The sequence below is a fragment of the Scaptodrosophila lebanonensis genome, unplaced genomic scaffold (genome assembly GCF_003285725.1).
Source record: "Scaptodrosophila lebanonensis strain 11010-0011.00,11010-0021.00 unplaced genomic scaffold, SlebRS2 tig00000089-arrow-pilon, whole genome shotgun sequence".
Taxonomy (NCBI): domain Eukaryota; kingdom Metazoa; phylum Arthropoda; class Insecta; order Diptera; family Drosophilidae; genus Scaptodrosophila; species Scaptodrosophila lebanonensis.
The window spans coordinates 2541213-2560457 of NW_022060565.1; the positions used below are offsets into that span (position 1 = coordinate 2541213).

The 19245-nt window shown below is 40.4% G+C and overlaps 1 protein-coding gene across 1 annotated transcript; it reads right to left on the reverse strand.

Moving 5' to 3' along the window:
- Positions 1-11236: 11236 nt before the first annotated feature.
- LOC115626971 (kinesin-like protein Klp10A) lies at positions 11237-12742 on the reverse strand. Its single transcript, XM_030522486.1, has one exon. It carries the CDS (start codon positions 12740-12742, stop codon positions 11237-11239), a length of 1506 nt encoding a protein of 501 aa, XP_030378346.1.
- Positions 12743-19245: the final 6503 nt, after the last annotated feature.

Here is a 19245-nt window from a genome sequence, read left to right on the forward strand (position 1 = left end):
CCGCCCAGAGCTGCAATTAAATTGTATAATTTTACAAAATTAACAAACAACGCGGATCTGTTTACAAACAGTTAACATGTGTACGCATTTGTGGAAGTGTGAATGCAAATGTGGATTGTGGGTGTGTGTGTGTGTGTGTGTGTATGTGTGTGTGTGTGTGTTTGCTTCGGTCTGGGTGGACCATTTGTTGGTTGTTGGTTGTTGGTTACTGGCCAGCGGTCGTCGGTTCATCGGTGAACACTTTTCATATATTAATCATAATATTATTTCAGTGCATTTCAAATGGGATTATTTTTAAAAATTAATTTTGAAATATGTGAACGATGGCGCAGACATGGAGTGGGAAAAAGACTCTTTTATCAAGTTCAGTTCATATGTATGTGGCCAGTCTGTCATCAAAGATATATAAATTTATATGAGTATGTATAGTATGGTGTATGGATGGGTCTGTACATAACTGTTTCTCTTCCTTTAGGTTTATGGGTAAATAAGAAAATTGTTGTAATACAAATTACAAGATAGACTAGAAGGCAAGGTTTTCACCTCATTATAAGTATCTTCAAGTTTATATTTTCTAATCGGTTAGACAATAGTTTATATTTTCTGTTACTGTTTCTCTTCCTATAAGTTTATGGGTAAATAAGAAAATTGTTGTAATACAAATTACAAGATAGACTAGAAGGCAAGGTTTTCACCTCATTATAAGTATCTTCAAGTTTATATTTTCTAATCGGTTAGACAATAGTTTATATTTTCTGTTACTGTTACTGTTTCTCTTTCTATAGGTTTATGGGTAAATAAGAAAATTGTTGTAATACAAATTACAAGATAGACTAGAAGGCAAGGTTTTCACCTCATTATAAGTATCTTCAAGTTTATATTTTCTAATCGGTTAGACAATAGTTTATATTTTCTGTTACTGTTTCTCTTCCTATAGGTTTATGGGTAAATAAGAAAATTGTTGTAATACAAATTACAAGATAGACTAGAAGGAAAGGTTTTCACCTCAGTATAAGTATCTTCAAGTTTATATTTTCTAATCGGTTAGACAATAGTTTATATTTTCTGTTACTGTTTCTCTTCCTATAGGTTTATGGGTAAATAAGAAAATTGTTGTAATACAAATTACAAGATAGACTAGAAGGCAAGGTTTTCACCTCATTATAAGTATCTTCAAGTTTATATTTTCTAATCGGTTAGACAATAGTTTATATTTTCTGTTACTGTTTCTCTTCCTATAGGTTTATGGGTAAATAAGAAAATTGTTGTAATACAAATTACAAGATAGACTAGAAGGAAAGGTTTTCACCTCAGTATAAGTATCTTCAAGTTTATATTTTCTAATCGGTTAGACAATAGTTTATATTTTCTGTTACTGTTTCTCTTCCTATAGGTTTATGGGTAAAAAAGAAAATTGTTGTAATACAAATTACAAGATAGACTAGAAGGAAAGGTTTTCACCTCATTATAAGTATCTTCAAGTTTATATTTTCTAATCGGTTAGTCAATAGTCTTAAAATAAAATTCTTAAGCTAATTCGCGAATAAAATTGTTTGGTAATAAAATTGTCCTAGGTGGCCCAAATTTTTGTAACCAGTGAAGTTCTTAGTATCTACAATTGAAATACCATTCTTCGTGGAGGCGTTTTCTTTAAAAAAAAATCTGAGGAAGTAAAACGTTGGAGTCGCGCTTGTTCTGCATATGGAAAAGACAAGTCTAATATAATGCTCCAAAATATTAGCCCTAGATGTTCTTTCTCAAAAGTTCCAATCGTCACTTTTCTGTTTATACCCTTTCAACTCCTGGGTACAGGCTTTTATTGAGAGCGACTCCTCGGTACTGAGTATACAAAATGATTGAGTAATCAGTGTATGGTTGTTAGATTGATTTTAGAATCTATTTTGGGGATGAACAGTGAATGGCTCTCGATGCCTTTTAAATAAACTTCTTGTTCCCAATTTGACAAAACATTGGCAAAAGATGGACACGGGGTGGACTGGGATCGAATATTTTATTTCGCGCGCCTCTCTACCATAAATATTTTCGGATGGCCCTAAAAGTGTAATGCGGCCGAAGGAACAGGCCGGCGTTGCAGGTGTCGTCATGGCACTCGGGATCGGTGGGAAAGATGTCGGTGGATGCTTGGTGAGTTATTAAAAACTATGCACAATTTATTTTCATTTTGCAATTCCGTTTGCTGCACTTTTTCCCAAACTTACATACTCGTATAGTGTCTGCCTCTTGCCTTTGTCGCTCTGCATACTTACTCGTACATATATATTTGTGTTTGTATTTGTATTTGCTTTTATTATTGTGTTGGCATTTGTTGGTGAGCCTTTTATTCCTTTCGTTGCTGCTGTTGTTGTTGCTGTTTGTGTGCCATTTTTGCTGTGCACTGAATGAGAATGGCGACAACAGCAACAATAATGACGACCCAGTTTTGGGTGAGCGCGGCATGCCTAAATATGTTTTATAGTAGTTTGCCGAATGAAAGCCTTTCTTGTTGCTGTTGTTATTGCTTCTATTTTTGTTGCTGCATCGAGTGTGTCCATATGGGTGTCTCTCTCTCTCTCTCTCTCTCTCTGTGTGTGTGTGTGTGTCTATCTATGTGATGTAACAACAATTTAATGCAACAATTTTTATTTTCCTTTGCCTTTTTATATGTCATTCAAAGGTTCAGTTGACGTGCAGTTGCTGCGCTGTTTTCTAATGGCAGACCACCACACCACTTACACTTGCACACTCACACACACACACACACACACTTTTATTCAGGGGGCAGCAGGCAGGCATTCATTATTGCTGCTGCTGCACACCATTGTGGCACTTATTAAAATTTTTCTGGTTTTTTCTGCTCGCACCCTGCTTAGTGGGCCAGGATGGGGCTGGGGGGAGCTGAACCGCCTTTGCCTTTGTCTGTCATTCTGTCTCTCTGTCTGCCTGTCTGTCTGACTTGCATGCCTGCCAGCCACTGCCTTCAGTCCACCGTCGCCGCTTCAACCAAGCAACCGAAGACCCAACCTCAGCAATGGCGGCACTTTCCTTTCCATCCCAGCAACACCGCTCTGCCCGCCACAGCTCTGCTCAGCTCAGTTTCGCTTGGCAGAGCAGAGCAGAGCCGAGCCGAGCAGGACGGGGCAGGTTGGGAGGCACACAGCGAGAACTGGCTTTTGTTTATTTATCTTTTCGCTCGGTTTCGAATAACAAATCCTTTTGGCTTTACACATATTATGCGCTACTCCTTTGTGCAATGTGGTAGCTGCAGTTGTAACTGCAGTTCTGTCACTGTGTCCTGCTCCCTATGTGTGTGTGTGTGTGTGTGTGTGTGTGTTTCTCTCTCTCTGTGTGTATTTGTATGTAGCAGTTGACTCCACTTTTGTCAAACGTATTGTTTTAGAACCCGCTGCCATTGCTGGCGGTTTGTATTTTTCACTTATTGTCAACGTTTCGTGAAGCCACAAATACAGAGACACACAGTCACTGATACAGCTCTGCATGCACTATACCTATATGTATATGTATATAGTATGTCTGTGTGTACACAAAAACATAGACAGATGTACATACATACAAGTATAAATACAGATGCAGATATAAGCGTGTGGGTCCCTTTTTTATGCTTTGGTTACATTTGATTGTTTTTGTTGGCGCTTTTTCATCAATCTTGGTTTTCTATGCCAGTCAACTTTTATGGCCCCAACTCAAGAGTCCGGGCACAAACTGCAGTAGTCCTTGTCAGCAGCTTCTATTGTCGTCGCATGCTACAGTTCCTGTTTGTTGTTGCTATTGCTATTGCTATTGCTATTGCAATGTCTAAATACAAGTGTCAGCATCAGGCCATTGTATCTGCTGGCAGGCTTTGTATTCGCAGTCTCATCTTCATTATCTTAGCAGATGCTTCATCAAGTTTGGCAGCACATGCATACTATATAATAAAGTATATATAGTACTTGTATGTACTATTCAGAGCCTACCTATCTACTAACCAGCCGATTGCGAAATTCTATTCAAAAAGCACACTAATATCACACTTCCCAGCCAAAAATCTATGCTGATGTCTTCCCAAGAGTGCGTCAGCAACCTTTTCAAATAATTTAGGAATACAAACAACTATCGGAACTCAATTAGAAATAAAAAGGACCAATTTTTAAAAGCAAACTACTTATTTACTAAAGAGAAGAAGAACAAAATTGTATAAAATTACGATAAAAATAAATAAATGAAAAACAACAAAACGGAATTGCTTTGCAGCCTTTGAAACATAAATATTTGGAATGTTTGCACCTATATTATTTATGAGAGAGAAGTGAATAAGATAGAAATAATCTAACACTTTCTAATATGAATTCTGAAATATTATTCTAATTCTCATATAAATTCAGCCTGAAAATACAATTCAAGAATCAACAAATTTAAACAAAATAAATTGTTAATTAATATTTGATCTGCGAGAATGAGCAAGTCTTGTTCATAATCATTGAATATCAAGTTTCTAAATATTATTCTAATTCTCATATAAATTCAGCCTGAAAATACAATTCAAGAATCAACAAATTTAAACAAAATAAATTGTTAATTAATATTTCATGAGCAAGTCTTGTTCATAATCATTGAATATCAAGTTTCTAAGTTGGATTTTCATTTTAGCAACGTAATTAGCACGAAATTTTTTAGTTCTTGTCACTTATGTAGTTATCCACTTTATTAATTCGTTAATCGATTAAATGTTTCGAAAAAGGGCTGCACTTTCATGCAATGGAATGCCATAAATGAAATGTTTTAAATTGCTCAACACGTGAAGTTAAATATTGTAATTATTTGATTGGACAGGTGTTGTTGGGGTTGGCGTAGATTGGAAGTAGAGAATCGATTGTAAGATTGATGATGGTTGCTTGGATTTTAATAGATTCGATTAGGACTAGTCGGGGAACGGCTGAGGGTACGATATGTACAATAATCCGCTATCAGAATGACCTCAGTGCACTCCAAATAAATATATCATACTAGCGTACAGCATTATACACGTAGTGTATTCAAAGATTCGAATTATTGCGAACAATTCATCATATACAATACAAGTATAAGTATAGTATTAGAAAAATCGTAATAATGATAACGTTTGAAGGATACATAAGCAGCATTAAACATAAATGACTTAATGGCCTTAAGCCTGGAACTCAGTCTGCAGCCAACGATCTTTTGATTCCACTTCTCAGCTCGTTTGTAACTTTTTCCAGGCAGTTGCTGTAATTCTGTCTCCACGTATCACAAACGTTGTCATGGCCGTGTCCGTTGTCGCGTTTATTTCGCCCTCAAAGGGTTCTTGAGACCGTTGAGCGGCTGTCAAACTGTTGCACCTTAAATTGTGGTCGCCATGTTAGCTGGCTTGGCGTCAGCAACGTGGCGATGACGACGAAGACGACGCTGACGATGCTGACGACGACGGAGGCGATGGCGGTCGCGGTAGCGGTTCTTATCACGTCGAAACCCTGCGCTTCACGCTCGAAAAACGAAACCGGATGTGACATCCTTTTAAAGTCGGAAGTACTTATGCTTAAGCGTGCGTTGGCGACGACTCAGGAACGAAGTCTCAGCCTTTGACCTGCCCTCTGTTTTGATATTTTCCGTCCTCCCCATCGCCCCCGACATTCTCATGTCTGTCTTCGTCACCATCTCCGCAGTCGACGTTGCCTGTCGTCTGTCGTCTGCTGTCTGCTGTCTGAATGCTTTTTTCGCTACTTAAAAATTGCTGGGAATATGAAAGGCGTTCACGGTAGTGGCACTACCCTTTGGACGAGGGCCAGTTATGATGGTAATGGCTGTTGAAATATACACATACATAACGTTAAAGGTTAGATAACAGCCTATCTAAGCGGTACTTGCAGTTGGCCCTCGATCTCAGTTCGTGTGTGAACGTACAAAATGGCGGAGTGGGGCATAGAAATAGCCTAGTTATGAATATTCAAGTATTTAAATAGTATATATCCGCCTTCTGAACTTCTGACAACCCCTTTAAATAGGCTACCTACTTGATGTGCTGTGTTGGACATTAAAAAATGAATTGAAACAATTATTGTTTTCAATGTTAGTAGCTAATCATTATTTCATTTATAATAAATAAATAGGGGATTGAAAACCAAGCCAAACCTAATGCCAAACTTGAGCAGTCGGAGGAAAAAAGTTAGGCAAAGTATGAAGGCAACATTTTATTTGTTTTATTCTCTCAAAGTCCGACTTGACGAATCAGCTGCTCGTCATCAGTTCCATTACAAATAATTCAGACCTTTGTGGTAGTTTTTGCGCAGTGAACAAAATGTAGAGGGCTCTTTATTTTGAAGAAAAGTTTGTCCTTCAGACTTTAAAAGTAGAATCCTATAGTTCAATCTGTTCTAGAAATTCTAGTACTTCTTCATCAGTGAAAAAAATGTAGAGGGCTATTTATTTTGAAGAAAAGCTTGTCCTTCAGACTTCAAAAGTAGAATCCTATAGTTCAATCTGTTCTAGAAATTCTAGTACTTCTTCATCAGTGAAAAAAATGTGGAGGGCTATTTATTTTGAAGAAAAGTTTGTCCTTCAGACTTCAAAAGTAGAATCCTATAGTTCAATCTGTTCTAGAAATTCTAGTACTTCTTCATCAGTGAAAAAAATGTAGAGGGCTATTTATTTTGAAGAAAAGTTTGTCCTTCAGACTTCAAAAGTAGAATCCTATAGTTCAATCTGTTCTAGAAATTCTAGTACTTCTTCATCAGTGAAAAAAATGTAGAGTGCTATTTATTTTGAAGAAAAGTTTGTCCTTCAGACTTCAAAAGTAGAATCCTATAGTTCAATCTGTTGTAGAAATTCTAGTACTTCTTCATCAGTGAAAAAAATTTAGAGGGCTATTTATTTTGAAGAAAAGTTTGTCCTTCAGACTTCAAAAGTAGAATCCTATAGTTCAATCTGTTCTAGAAATTCTAGTACTTCTTCATCAGTGAAAAAAATGTAGAGGGCTATTTATTTTGAAGAAAAGTTTGTCCTTCAGACTTCAAAAGTAGAATCCTATAGTTCAATCTGTTCTAGAAATTCTAGTACCTCTTCATCAGTGAAAAAAATGTAGAGGGCTATTTATTTTGAAGAAAAGTTTGTCCTTCAGACTTCAAAAGTAGAATCCTATAGTTCAATCTGTTCTAGAAATTCTAGTACTTCTTCATCAGTGAAAAAAATGTGGAGGGCTATTTATTTTGAAGAAAAGTTTGTCCTTCAGACTTCAAAAGTAGAATCCTATAGTTCAATCTGTTCTAGAAATTCTAGTACTTCTTCATCAGTGAAAAAAATGTAGAGGGCTATTTATTTTGAAGAAAAGTTTGTCCTTCAGACTTCAAAAGTAGAGTCCCAAAGTTCGCATGGAATATTCCAACATAAAAAGCCCTTTACGTATAACATTACTTGAATAAAACATCGAGCCCCAAAATATGAATTGTGTTAATGGTCTTTTCAGCTAGCTTTAAATTGTTGTCCATTAAACTAGTTTATTAATAAAATGCCCATAGATAAACATTACGAATTAGCATAGTTAACTAATCTTCGCATTATTCCGCCCCTTCCTTAAAATTGAACACGGATTTGTTTCATTCAGTGTCTAGACTTTAAATGTTTGCATCGCCCGACTAAGCCCGACTGCTGGCCCACTTAAAGCGTTACATTCGGGTTCAATAAAAGTGCTCGACTCCTTGGGGTCACTTAAGTGCCGTTCCTTTTACCGTTACTGCTGTCAAAGCTCGCTGACCCATTACGAGCACCACCCGCTGTTGGTTTCTCTAGCTCTTCTGTTCATTTCTTTTGCAGTTGGTTTTAGGCATTTCTGGCAGAGTTTTTGCCGTTCCAGCATTTAGCGCTGCTCCTTATTGGTACTTTGTGATATTTATTGAAAGCGAGCACGCGACTCGTGCATATTTTATAAGTGTAAATGGTGTATGCCCCCCGCCAACCAGCATGGGCTTCTTTAAATGATCGCTATACTGCACGAGTTAGTTGGTCCACTCCTTCCACTGCTCCTTCACTCCTCAGACACTCGACTAGTTTCAAAAGCAGAAGTCAACAATTTAAAAAAGAAGCTAAAAGCAACACAAAACGTGGCATGCAGGTCGTTACAGTTGGTAATAAACTCGCACATCCGCTGCCACTGAGTGACTTCTAATAAACTTTATGGCATTATTCATGCGCCGAGGCTGACGTCTGGCCAGAGCAGAGCAGAGCAGAGCCGTGTAGAGCGTTCAAGGTGTTAATGATTCAATAACATTTTCCGTTAATAGCTGCAAGCAGGCGAGACAACTGACATTAATGCGATTTGGCACCACGCCCCCCATTACTCCAGCCCCAGTACCAGGCCCAGAACCAGCCCCAGAGCCGGCCCACTCCATAACCGCCAAAGAGCGTCAAATGCCAGCACGCTGCCACAAAAGGTGACCACAACATTGTTGCTTCGTTCCTTCTGTTGTTGGCTCTAGAGGTGGTTACATGGTTGGGCAAGGGGGGGTGGGGGAACCCCCTCGGCATGCGGCCGGCTGGTCAATTGTTGCGTGACTTTCAATTTGTAAAACATTTTCGCTTTTAATGGCCAGTTGGGGCAGCCAAGCCAGACGGGCCAGACGGGCCTGACGGGCCGGCTAGGCAGACAGCCAGGCCAGCAATGCCAAAGTTGATACGCCCTAATGTATGCAATGATTTTTTTAAAACCTAATCAATTTGGCCAGCTGGGTGGCCAGCTGGGTGACAAAAACAGCGCACAGCGAGCAGCAAGCAGCGACCACCTCGATAAGTGTCAGGAAGCTGAAGTAGCGGCCATCGTGTCGGATTGACGTCGGGGTCGTGTCAGCCAGGAAGGGAGGAAGGGAGGCGCACATTAAAAGCAGTCATTAACTTTTAAATGAAGTAACGGAAACAAGATAAGCACGTGAAGCGACGCTTGGGTGGCAGTGGCGACGCCGATAGAAACCAGCCACGATTGGGCGGGAGAAAGGAGGAGAGGAGAGCAGAGCAGGAGGTGGGGGGATGGGGGGTGGATATGGCGTGCTGTGTGATGCTATCGCAGCTGTCGCTGGCTGCACTGCCACGCCCCGCCTCCGCAACGCCCACGCGTACAAATGACCCATAATTATTCAATAAGAAATAATAAAGTACGGCATAGTCCTACACCACTACATGTATATATATGTATATATGTATGTGCGTATGTATGTACTCTGTAAAAATTCATTGATAGACAGGCGCTGGCATTTGGCAAAGAGGGGTCTAGAGGGGGCCAATGACGTTTGACCAGCAAGCGTGTTGAGATTGCTGGATTAAGGGGTGGGGGGGGGGGGGGGGTTGGGGATTGGAGGCGGGCGTTCGGTGGGCAAATTATTGTTGCGTGACTTGCCGCTTTTTGGTTTGTTCTCTGCACTCAGTGGAATTCCTTAATTTGCCAAGCGCTTGGCCTGACTGACAATCATTATGCCGAGGGCCCGACTCGACTCGACTCGACTCGACTCGACTCGACGCCAACGAGCAGTCAATGTTGACGCTGTTAAGTAGTTACATTTTGTAGCGATTTGTTCAACAACACCAACACCCACACCCACACACACACACCCACACACACACATACACACACACTCGCGCACATTCAACTATAAATGTGTTGTGTGTCAAATATTTACAACTTACATCAAAAGTTTTCATTGTTTTTGTGTCTTGTGGCAAAATATTCACACACACACACACACACACACATACATAACAATTCACATTAGGGCTCTGCCAACGACCCTTGCAATTTGATTTGCTATTGTTGTTATGACTTTTCTTGTTGTTGTTGCTATTATTATTGCATTCGATGCAAGCCGCTTACCAACGACAAGCTGATTACTCGAACGACGTCTGTCGCCAATGTTGCAGCAATTCTTTATGTGAAATATATGGGGATATGCAGGTAATTATTTTTTTTTTAATGTCCCCGGAACGACCTTAAATTGAATCTATTAAAATTAATTACTTAATGCTCTGTAATGGGGCTATTCTTCTACTTTGTTAGAATGATTTAAAAAATATATATTTTCATTATTTTATCGACTACCATCGTATATGACTACAACATTCTCAATATCCAATTTGAATTCCATATCGCTATGTAAATAAGGAAAATAATTTTAAATAATGTATAACAGATATATGATTTAGTTTTTTAATCGCGCTTTCAAAAAGAAGCTGTCAAACAGTGGAAGGAGTAGTGATTGAAACAGACAAATCGATAGAGAAACATCGCTGATCATATATAGATATACCTAAACCAATTCGTCCTTCTGGATATTACAAATTACACATAACAATATACCCTTGTGCTTTTCAGATTCATATGTATTTAAAGTGTTTATCAAGTAAGTATTGAACAACCTAAATGTAATAATTAAAAATATAATAATCACAACTTTTATATTTCAAAAACCCCTATTTTGTGTCTTGCAAAATGTGTATTTTTCTTTTACAAAGAACTGATTTACTTAGACTATTCAAAATGGCAGAGAAACATACGTTCCCAACAATAAATTGTGGAGAAACACAATACTAAGAACTATCCCAATAATGGACAATTTATATGTAATGGTCTGCTTATTAGTTTTTTAATATTAGTATTAGGACTTTAAACGTATGAGCAATATTTCAGGCCATGGCATACTGAAGACGTGTATAGAACCTGGAATATGGGCCATTCAATTCTTAAAACATACTTATAGTGCACTTCGTTGAAACAAAGAAATAACGAAATAAAAGCAAAATAGAAGCAAGAAGAAATTCTTCAATTGTACCGAATTCAGTAAAGGACTTTTACAAAACAACAACAGCTTTTAAATAAGTAGAAAGCAAATCACAAACTGTTTCGAAAACACAAGTATGTATATATTTATCATATTAAAAAACGCACACTCAACAAAACACAGAGGCATCTGACATTAGAGGCCTTATCATGTGCCTTCATGGGTATTCGCAGGTTACAGGATTACGTGACCTGAGTGGCGTTGTCATGTCACTTCATAGTAGGTCCAGAGATCCACTAGAAAGTTGTGTACAACTATTCTTGTATCGAATCCTACTCGTAACTCGAGTTGTGTACGATGGGCTCAACAAAATTTTGATTAGCAGTGTCCAAAAACAGTGGAAAGTTTAGCATTCTAGTGTTTTTTGTGTATGAGTGAGTGTTTAAATGGCGTAACTGGGACAATTAGTTTCGCTTTCCCTTCGTCACCGAGCTCGTCCTCTTCTCCAGTGCGTCCCTCTTCGCGCCCAGTCCTTTGACAGCTTCAGCGTAGCGTAGGGTGTTCAACGTATGCTCGCAGGATTGATGACCAGGAGAGAGCATTGCGATCATGCAGGTGCGATTCTTCTTGCTGCCGACAAATGAATCCCGTAGTATCTGGGTGAGCTTTGAGTCGCGGAATGGCAGATGCGGTGTCTGGCGCACCAGGCCGCGAATGCACTCCTTGAGCGCAAGCAACGACTTGTTAATGTCTGCGCTCTCCAATCGTGTACTCCTATCCGCCGCAGCGTTGTCGATTCCGCGCTCATTGCCCGCCAAGTCAATGAAGGAGCACATGCCGTGTACCGTGGTACCGTCCGCCTTGATCAGCTTTATCTGGAAAACGGCATGGGAGCGTGAGGAGATCGCGTTCACCGCAGTTTGGCCCATCATGCGATTGTTGTCGCCAAAGGCAATCAAGTTCAGAACATCGTCCACAGAATGCACCGGCGTCTCCGTTAATCCCAGCAGTTGTACGGCCTGGTTGCTGTCTTCCACCATCTTGAGTTCCGGCTTCTTGGAGCTCATCAGGTCGTAGACCTTGACGCCGTAGATCTCAAAATAGCTACAGGACACGCTCAGGCCATGTTCAGCTATCTCTTTGCTAGGTAGCAAGCCAAAAATGTCATACGCTGCTAGAGCAAAGATGCCTTTCATTTTTACAGCACCAGGGCGGCCGCCACCTGTCATTATGAATGTTTTTCCTGACCCGGTCTGGCCGTAGGCGAAACAGGTGGCGTTACCGCCCTGGAAAGCACTGTGGATTAATGGCACGCATGTGTACTTGTAGATCAATTCATTGGGGACCTCCTCGTCGAAAGCAAAGTCGAACTGGAAGCTATAGTTCTCAATATACTTGGTTGTGTCAACCTTGGCACGCGGCTGATGAAGGATCAGTCTGTCCGCACTGGGCACGGACAGTACGTCCGTTTCCTTGTTGGCCAGCTCGCGCTCGTTTATCGGGCGCTTGCGCACACACACAATGATTTGTTCATTCCGCATGTAGCCCCTCTCGAATGTGCGGATGGGTGAGAGCTGCAATATCTTGCGCTCCTGTTCTATCAAGTAGCGGAATTCCCAGTTGGGATTGCCCGGATCCTTGTCCATCAACGCCTTCTTTTCCAGGCGCGAGGCCTCCATCTCAGAGCGGCGCTGTTCACGGGCCTCTCGCAAGCGCTCGATCCCCTTCAGGGTGTTCGAGCCACGTCCTCCTTTGTTGGCAGCACCAGCGGGTGCTCCACTCGGCCCGGCACCTTGGCCTCCAGCTGATGATCTAGCAGCTAAGGCTGCATTTGGCGTCATCACTGTTGCCCTTGAGCGCGATTGTGGCTCGGAACTGGCAGCCGCGGTGCGAGCTGCAGTCATGGCTCCTTGGGAAGGACGAGGGATGGTTGGTATTGGTTTGTTCTGTTTCTTGTTTACGCGATCCATTTTTTCAATTAGATGGGCTGTTGCACAGAAAACTGTTTGGTTTTTTAAATGTTAAATTCAATGTATATTCAATGTAGACTTGTAGACGTGTATACGTGTTGAGCTATCGGTGAATTATGAAAAAATCCGAGTTGAAAATTCTAACCAAATGACAATTGAGATGAGTGCAAAGTAAATGATAGATTGTTATAAAACGAAACCAACATGATGAACTGAAATATCCACAAAATTGTATTAGAAGTATTTTCTCAAATGTAAGTTCGATTAATATTGTTTCAAATTTTACTTTCAAAATAATTATAATACGAGAGTTGGCCAGTCCCTGATCTAAATATATATGGAGACGACTAAGACCAATTTGATATTCAATTGAGTACAAATGTACTCTACTTAAATACGGCGGTTTTTTTCCTGTAATATGTTTTTATTTGTACAGAAAGTAATGGAAAATTCGTACTTATTTCGAGAGCAGACTGCAACGCTCCTCCAATAAATTGTTTGGTAGCTTTCAACTCCACCAATAAGGAAGAATACCCAATTGGTATGTTGAATTCATTGAGATTCGAGCAAGTTATTTATATATTTGCAGTCTTCAACACGTAGTCGTACAATACAACATGTTTTTAACAACACAAGAGCTGTAAGTGAAACCAATTAAGCTCAGGCTAGTATAAGTAACAAAATACTAATTCTTTGAGCTTTCAAATGTGGACTCTAAGTAGAAAGGTGCTAAAAGGGCAGCCTTCTTTCTCTTACAGTTTACTGCTATATTTCAGCTGTATAGTAAGTGAAATGAATTCACAATTTATATGCACTTCTTAGTCACACATGATTTGGATTTATAAGCCATTCTTTCCACACTATTAGCATTGTTGTTGTTCGTGATACGAGGTGCTGCACATTCGGAAATTGTGACACAGTATTTAGTGATCCATAACCGTGTGCTTTGTGTGTAACAAAAAGTACACATTCCTACACAAATAATCATACATACTACACGGACTGATGCAAAAAGTTACAGTTACAGACTTTATGATTTTTGGGGAAACAAAAGCAGTGAAAATGCTTTTGTCTGTCTGTTTGTTTGTTTTGTGTGCGAATGTGGCGATGGTTGTGGCGCTGGCGAGGGAGAGGGAGGTTTGTTAGAAAAGGGAAGGGATCGGGTGTGGAAGGATAGGGGCATTAAATTCTAATGCTTTGCATAGTGCCACATCATTAAAATCGACAAACAACTTTGGCCAAACAACAATTCAGCAAAACTAGTTTAACACGAGGCGTTGGCGTTGGCCCCGCCAAGAGAAAGGGTCGCAAGATGACAAACAGGCAGCTGCCTCTAAGAGAGTATATGTATGTAGTATACATATATAGAAACATATACATATGTACTTAGTATGTGTATCACCAATATAAATAAAACTAAAATTTAGAAAATTAATGAGTCATCGTAAAAGTTAACAACTTGTACGAAAATTGTTTATCTAAAGTGCCTGCCGAGCTCTATAAATTGCTGCGCCTTCGATGCGCCAAAGGTTGCGGGCTGTTAGGGGACTGTCAGGTTGCGGGTGCGCTTCGCTTCGCTCCGCTCCGCTCCGCTCCGTACACGTAATCACTTTTTAAGTGGAAGACAATTTATGATACATGAAAATGCTTGCTGCTTTTCTATTGCGCCCCACAGGCAACTTTTCAAATGAAAATCCCAACACACACGACCGACACCTGCCACCAGCCAACAGCCACCAGCCACCTGCCACATGCCATGCCACCCAAGCCCAATCCCAATCCGAAGCGGAGGCTGGTAGCAGCACCACAACAACAACAACAGCAACAACAACAAAAAAACCCAACGTAATGTGGCAAAGATGAGTATGGTTGACAGTAAGACTCAAAGATTACTTTACGGGGCTGCTGCTCAAAGGGTTTTTGTGTGTCGTTGCTGCTGTCGATGTGGATGTGTATAAAGATGCCTCTGTCGACCACCCGACCGCCCGACCGCCTGCCCGTCCGTCCGCTTGGCTTGTCAGCGCAATAAACACCTCAAAGTTGATGACATTTCATTAAAATCAACGCGGGGCGGGCGGCGAAATGAATTTACTTATGGAGCATGAAAGTGGGTTCTGTGGCGTTCTTCTTCACATTGACGAAAATTTTGTGTTCATTTGGTAAAAGGTTGCCAGTGACGCCGGCAGCGAATTCAACGTCGACGTTGACGTTGACGTTGACGCAATGAATTTCATTAAAACAAGCGTCAAAAGTGCTTTTCACCCACAAACGCAGCTCGAACGGTAAGCGAGCAGGCAACTTACTTACTCGTATGTTCTAACCTATGTACATAGTATGTAAATATGTATGTATATATGTATGTATGTACTATATATGCTAGGCACAGCAGAGTAGTCTAGAACTGGCTCTCAAGCTGACTTTGGAGCTGGAGCTGAAGCTGGAGCTGGAGCTGAAGCAGAACGCACTAAGTGTTGGTGCCTTTGACTTTATTGGTTTGCTTGATTTGCGTAAGTGGTGGTGTTGCTTTCTTCACTTCTTCACTTCTTCTTCTTCTGCCTCATCTTCCCTCATCTTCTTCTTGTTATTCATGTTCTTTTACCTGTTCTTGTTGTTGGTTTAACAGCTTGTACATACATATGTATATATGTATGTATTTTCCTGTTGTTGTTGCTGTTGTCGTTTAGGGAGTTGGGGAGTTGTCCCGATTTGGGCGCCTCTACGAAAATAAGTGAATTTTCAAGCAAAGTGACTTTGATTGCACAAGCCGCAGTTATTTTAGTTATTTAGTTGCAGCGCAGCACGCTTTTAATTATATTTGCAACAGCAATTTGGTTGTGATTGAAGAAGGTGGAGGTGTGGGTGTGGGTGTGGGTGGACAGATTGTTGGTATGCAAAAAAGGTTTGTGGTATATAGTAAGAGTGTAAGAGTGTGCAGTGTGGTTGCCTCCATCTTTCACAAATATATGTTTAATCATATTAAGTACATATCGCTAGACACCATTTGAAGAGTACCAATTTGGAAGTGTAACCAACGCTTTCAGCTGTAATTATGCGAGGGCGTTGTGGATAGTACGTTTAGATCGCTTTCCACTTCATTTCGCACCAGTTCGGTTCTTAATTTTGTCTGTCCATAGCAAGTTATCAACCTAAGCAAGCGTCTTCTTCTTTCTTTTTAGATGAAAACTACGTGGCCACGCTATTTGTTTTGACAAAATTCCAATTAGAATAGCGGTAGCAAAGTATCGAGCATCGTTCACAGGTGACCCAAGACAAAAGATTTTGTACCCTATCACATTTACTTATTTCCAAATGTAAGCGATGATGAAAGCAACATAAATGTTCTGCGTATTTTGAAACAAACATATTGTTTGTCACAGTCGTAACAAGTGACCGATAGGTGGATTACACCGAGTAGTTACAACTACGACAAGCACTACTGCAACACTTCTCAACACTGGCCCTTTTTGCTTGCACGTGTTACCACAAACGGACGCACTTTGCGAAAAATTGCATTAATATACATATATATTTTATTGAGCAAATTGGCTAATGGGTTGGCACAAAAGCAAGAAAATGTCTCGCCCACCACGTCAACCTCAAAAGTAAGTAGATCGTATGTTCTAATTAATTGTTTTCCTGACCTACGTATGTATCTAATTTGACGCTCGTAGGCAGCGGTGTCATAATTTTCTGCCACCGCCACCGGGCTTCCCACCACTCCCCCACTATACGCACAACTACCTTTCTCGAGGCACCTACATGTATCCAACCATGGTGCAACTAAACTTTCAACAACAATTGCCACAGGCTCTGCCACTGTATAACATAAACGCATTCAGAGCATCACCGCCAGCATCACCGATGGCTTCTTACTTTGTGCCAGTTCCACCAGTATTCTTCGGCAATCCAGCTTATAATCCCAATAGGCATGGACTGCCACCACAAGATCAGCCCATGTTGCAGGCACACTGCTACGCCCCTCATGTGCCATACAAGCACCATTTGAATGGGGCACCACAGCTGCAGCCAGAAACTGCACCTGTATTTAGCCAATGGCCACCTCATGGGGTTCATGAACCACTGCAACCACCGACCACTGCTGGTGGAAGATTCAACGACGGCATCAGCGGCGAAATTGGCGGTGGTTCCGATGGAGGCATCAGAGAAGCCATGGACACTGAAAACGCCGGAGCAGGCATCGGCAAAGGACGCAACGGATGTTTCATTCCAAGACAGCCGCAATTCATTGATGTGCAGGAGTTGGAGAAGCAGTTGCACCTGGACCAAATGTATAAGCTGTCTGAAGAAGGGCGGCCACCCCATGCACCCTATGCAGCCCATGCAGCCCAGCTCCAAGCCCCGAACTTGGGACAACAGCAACTCCAGCAGCAGCAAGAGCAATATGCGGTTTCTGATGAGGAACGTTTACTGCAGATTCAAGCCGAAGCCCTGCGCAAGCAGCCCAACATGATAGTCTTCAAGATATGCGTGCTGGAGTCTCTTGTCCAGGTCCTGTTGGAGGCACACCAGAACTACCTAAGGGAGCAAAGAAATTGTGGCTATCTTCAGCCATTGGTGACCCAAATCAGTATCGTCAAGCGTTGTCTGGAGCTCGAGCTTGGGGCCTTGACAGACCTTATGTGTCTGCATCCTGGCCCGGCCAACGACGTGGTAATGGCTTGTGCAAAACAGATAACAGCATTTATAAGGAATGTGATAAGCATGTATTCCGATTTCTAGCTAACCAACAGCTACTATACACTCTTCGATTTTATTATATTTATTTATTTAAACACACACACACACACACAAACACATGCAGTTCCAATTAACAACTTACGCCATAATTACATCCTAAAATGGTGCAATCCGAATTTTTATTCTATTTAAACACAATTTTATTATACAACTTTTTTATCAAATTAGTCATTATTATTTATTATAATTTTATATATTTACAAAATAAATAATTTATAATTTTACAAAATAAACATTTACACACATACATACTTCGTGCCAATTCAGAGTTTTCTTCCCGGATGGTATACATATTACACTAAGTTTGAGCAGAATTTTTATTAAATATGCAATTTGAAAATTGTCTTCCCAGAAATATACATACCTAAATATATAAATATATATACATACATAAATATATAAATACTCTTAGAAATAATTTATTTGATTATTCCCAATTAGTATTGAGAATTACGGGTATCTTCTTTTAAACAATTATTGTTTATTAGTTATTTAATATCTCCCACAAATAAACCCCGCTACACATTACAAACCCGCCAATCCACATTACTAAACTCATATTAAAATATGATAGCATTATATATAAATTAGGCATCTTTGCGCAAAATTTGGTGTTTTTAGCTCAAATAGTCAGGGCTAGATCGACTCGTCTTGTCATGCTGATCAAGAATATATATACTTTGTGGGGTCTGCCACGCCTCCTTCTGCCTATTGCATTTTCAGCTCGCGCAAACCTAATATACTCTTGTGTAATAATATAACAAATAAGATATATTAAAGTAATTTTTCCATAGCTTTAATTTCCATCGCGTTTGTTTCCATGATGGATCTCTTACATTGCACAAATTTGTAAGCCCTGAATAGTGACCTCAAAAACCGAGTCCGATTCATGGAATTTATTGCTCTGGTCGCCTTTGCATGCCTTCTGGCCTATTGTAGAGCAGTTGCCAAAAGATGCTGGAATTGAATTGAATTTGTAAACTGGAACTGGGTGTACTATATAATAATAAAGATCATAGATTAACAATTAAAGCTTAATTGGTTCAATCGTGAGTCATGAATAAGCGATTCGGAGCACAATGTTGCTAGCAACATGCACACAATAACAACAGCAATATTTCACGAGCTGATGGCCATGGTGTCAACAATGTTGCTGAGGCCAACACGAAGCAGCACAACGCAACACTTGAAGGAAGACATTCGGTGGAGACTCGGCCCCATTCGGTCTCCAGCACGGCCAGTTCGTGCCGTCAGCCGAGTGTGATGGGCAATGTGTGTTGTGTTAGGTACTGTGCCAGTGCCAGTGCCAGCGCCAGCGCCAGTGCCAGTGCCTCTGTACTGCTTGCTGCTCGTACGTTCAGTGCTCGGGCAACTTTCGAACGCGTCGGTTGGGTTTTGCGCCAAGTCACGCACACTAGTACCGAGAACATCGAACGAACCGTTAAGAGTTCAAAAAACAGAGCAAAGCCAATTCGAAAAACGCTCAAAGTGCTTTGAAGAAATCAACGAAAAATTGTAGAAACAAGTGATTAGCTGAGCGTTTGCCAAAAATGTTGTGATTATATGTTGATTTAGTTGTTATTTAACTCGCCTATTATTCTTGAGCAGTGAAAAGTATAAGAATATTTTTTTGTTTTTTGTTTGTGTATTTTTTTTCTTCTTCAATTATTGTAAAAGTGATCTAACATTTAGTGGAATGTGTCGGTGGCAATTGGGCTGAAAAGGTAAATTCTTTTTGAAATGCT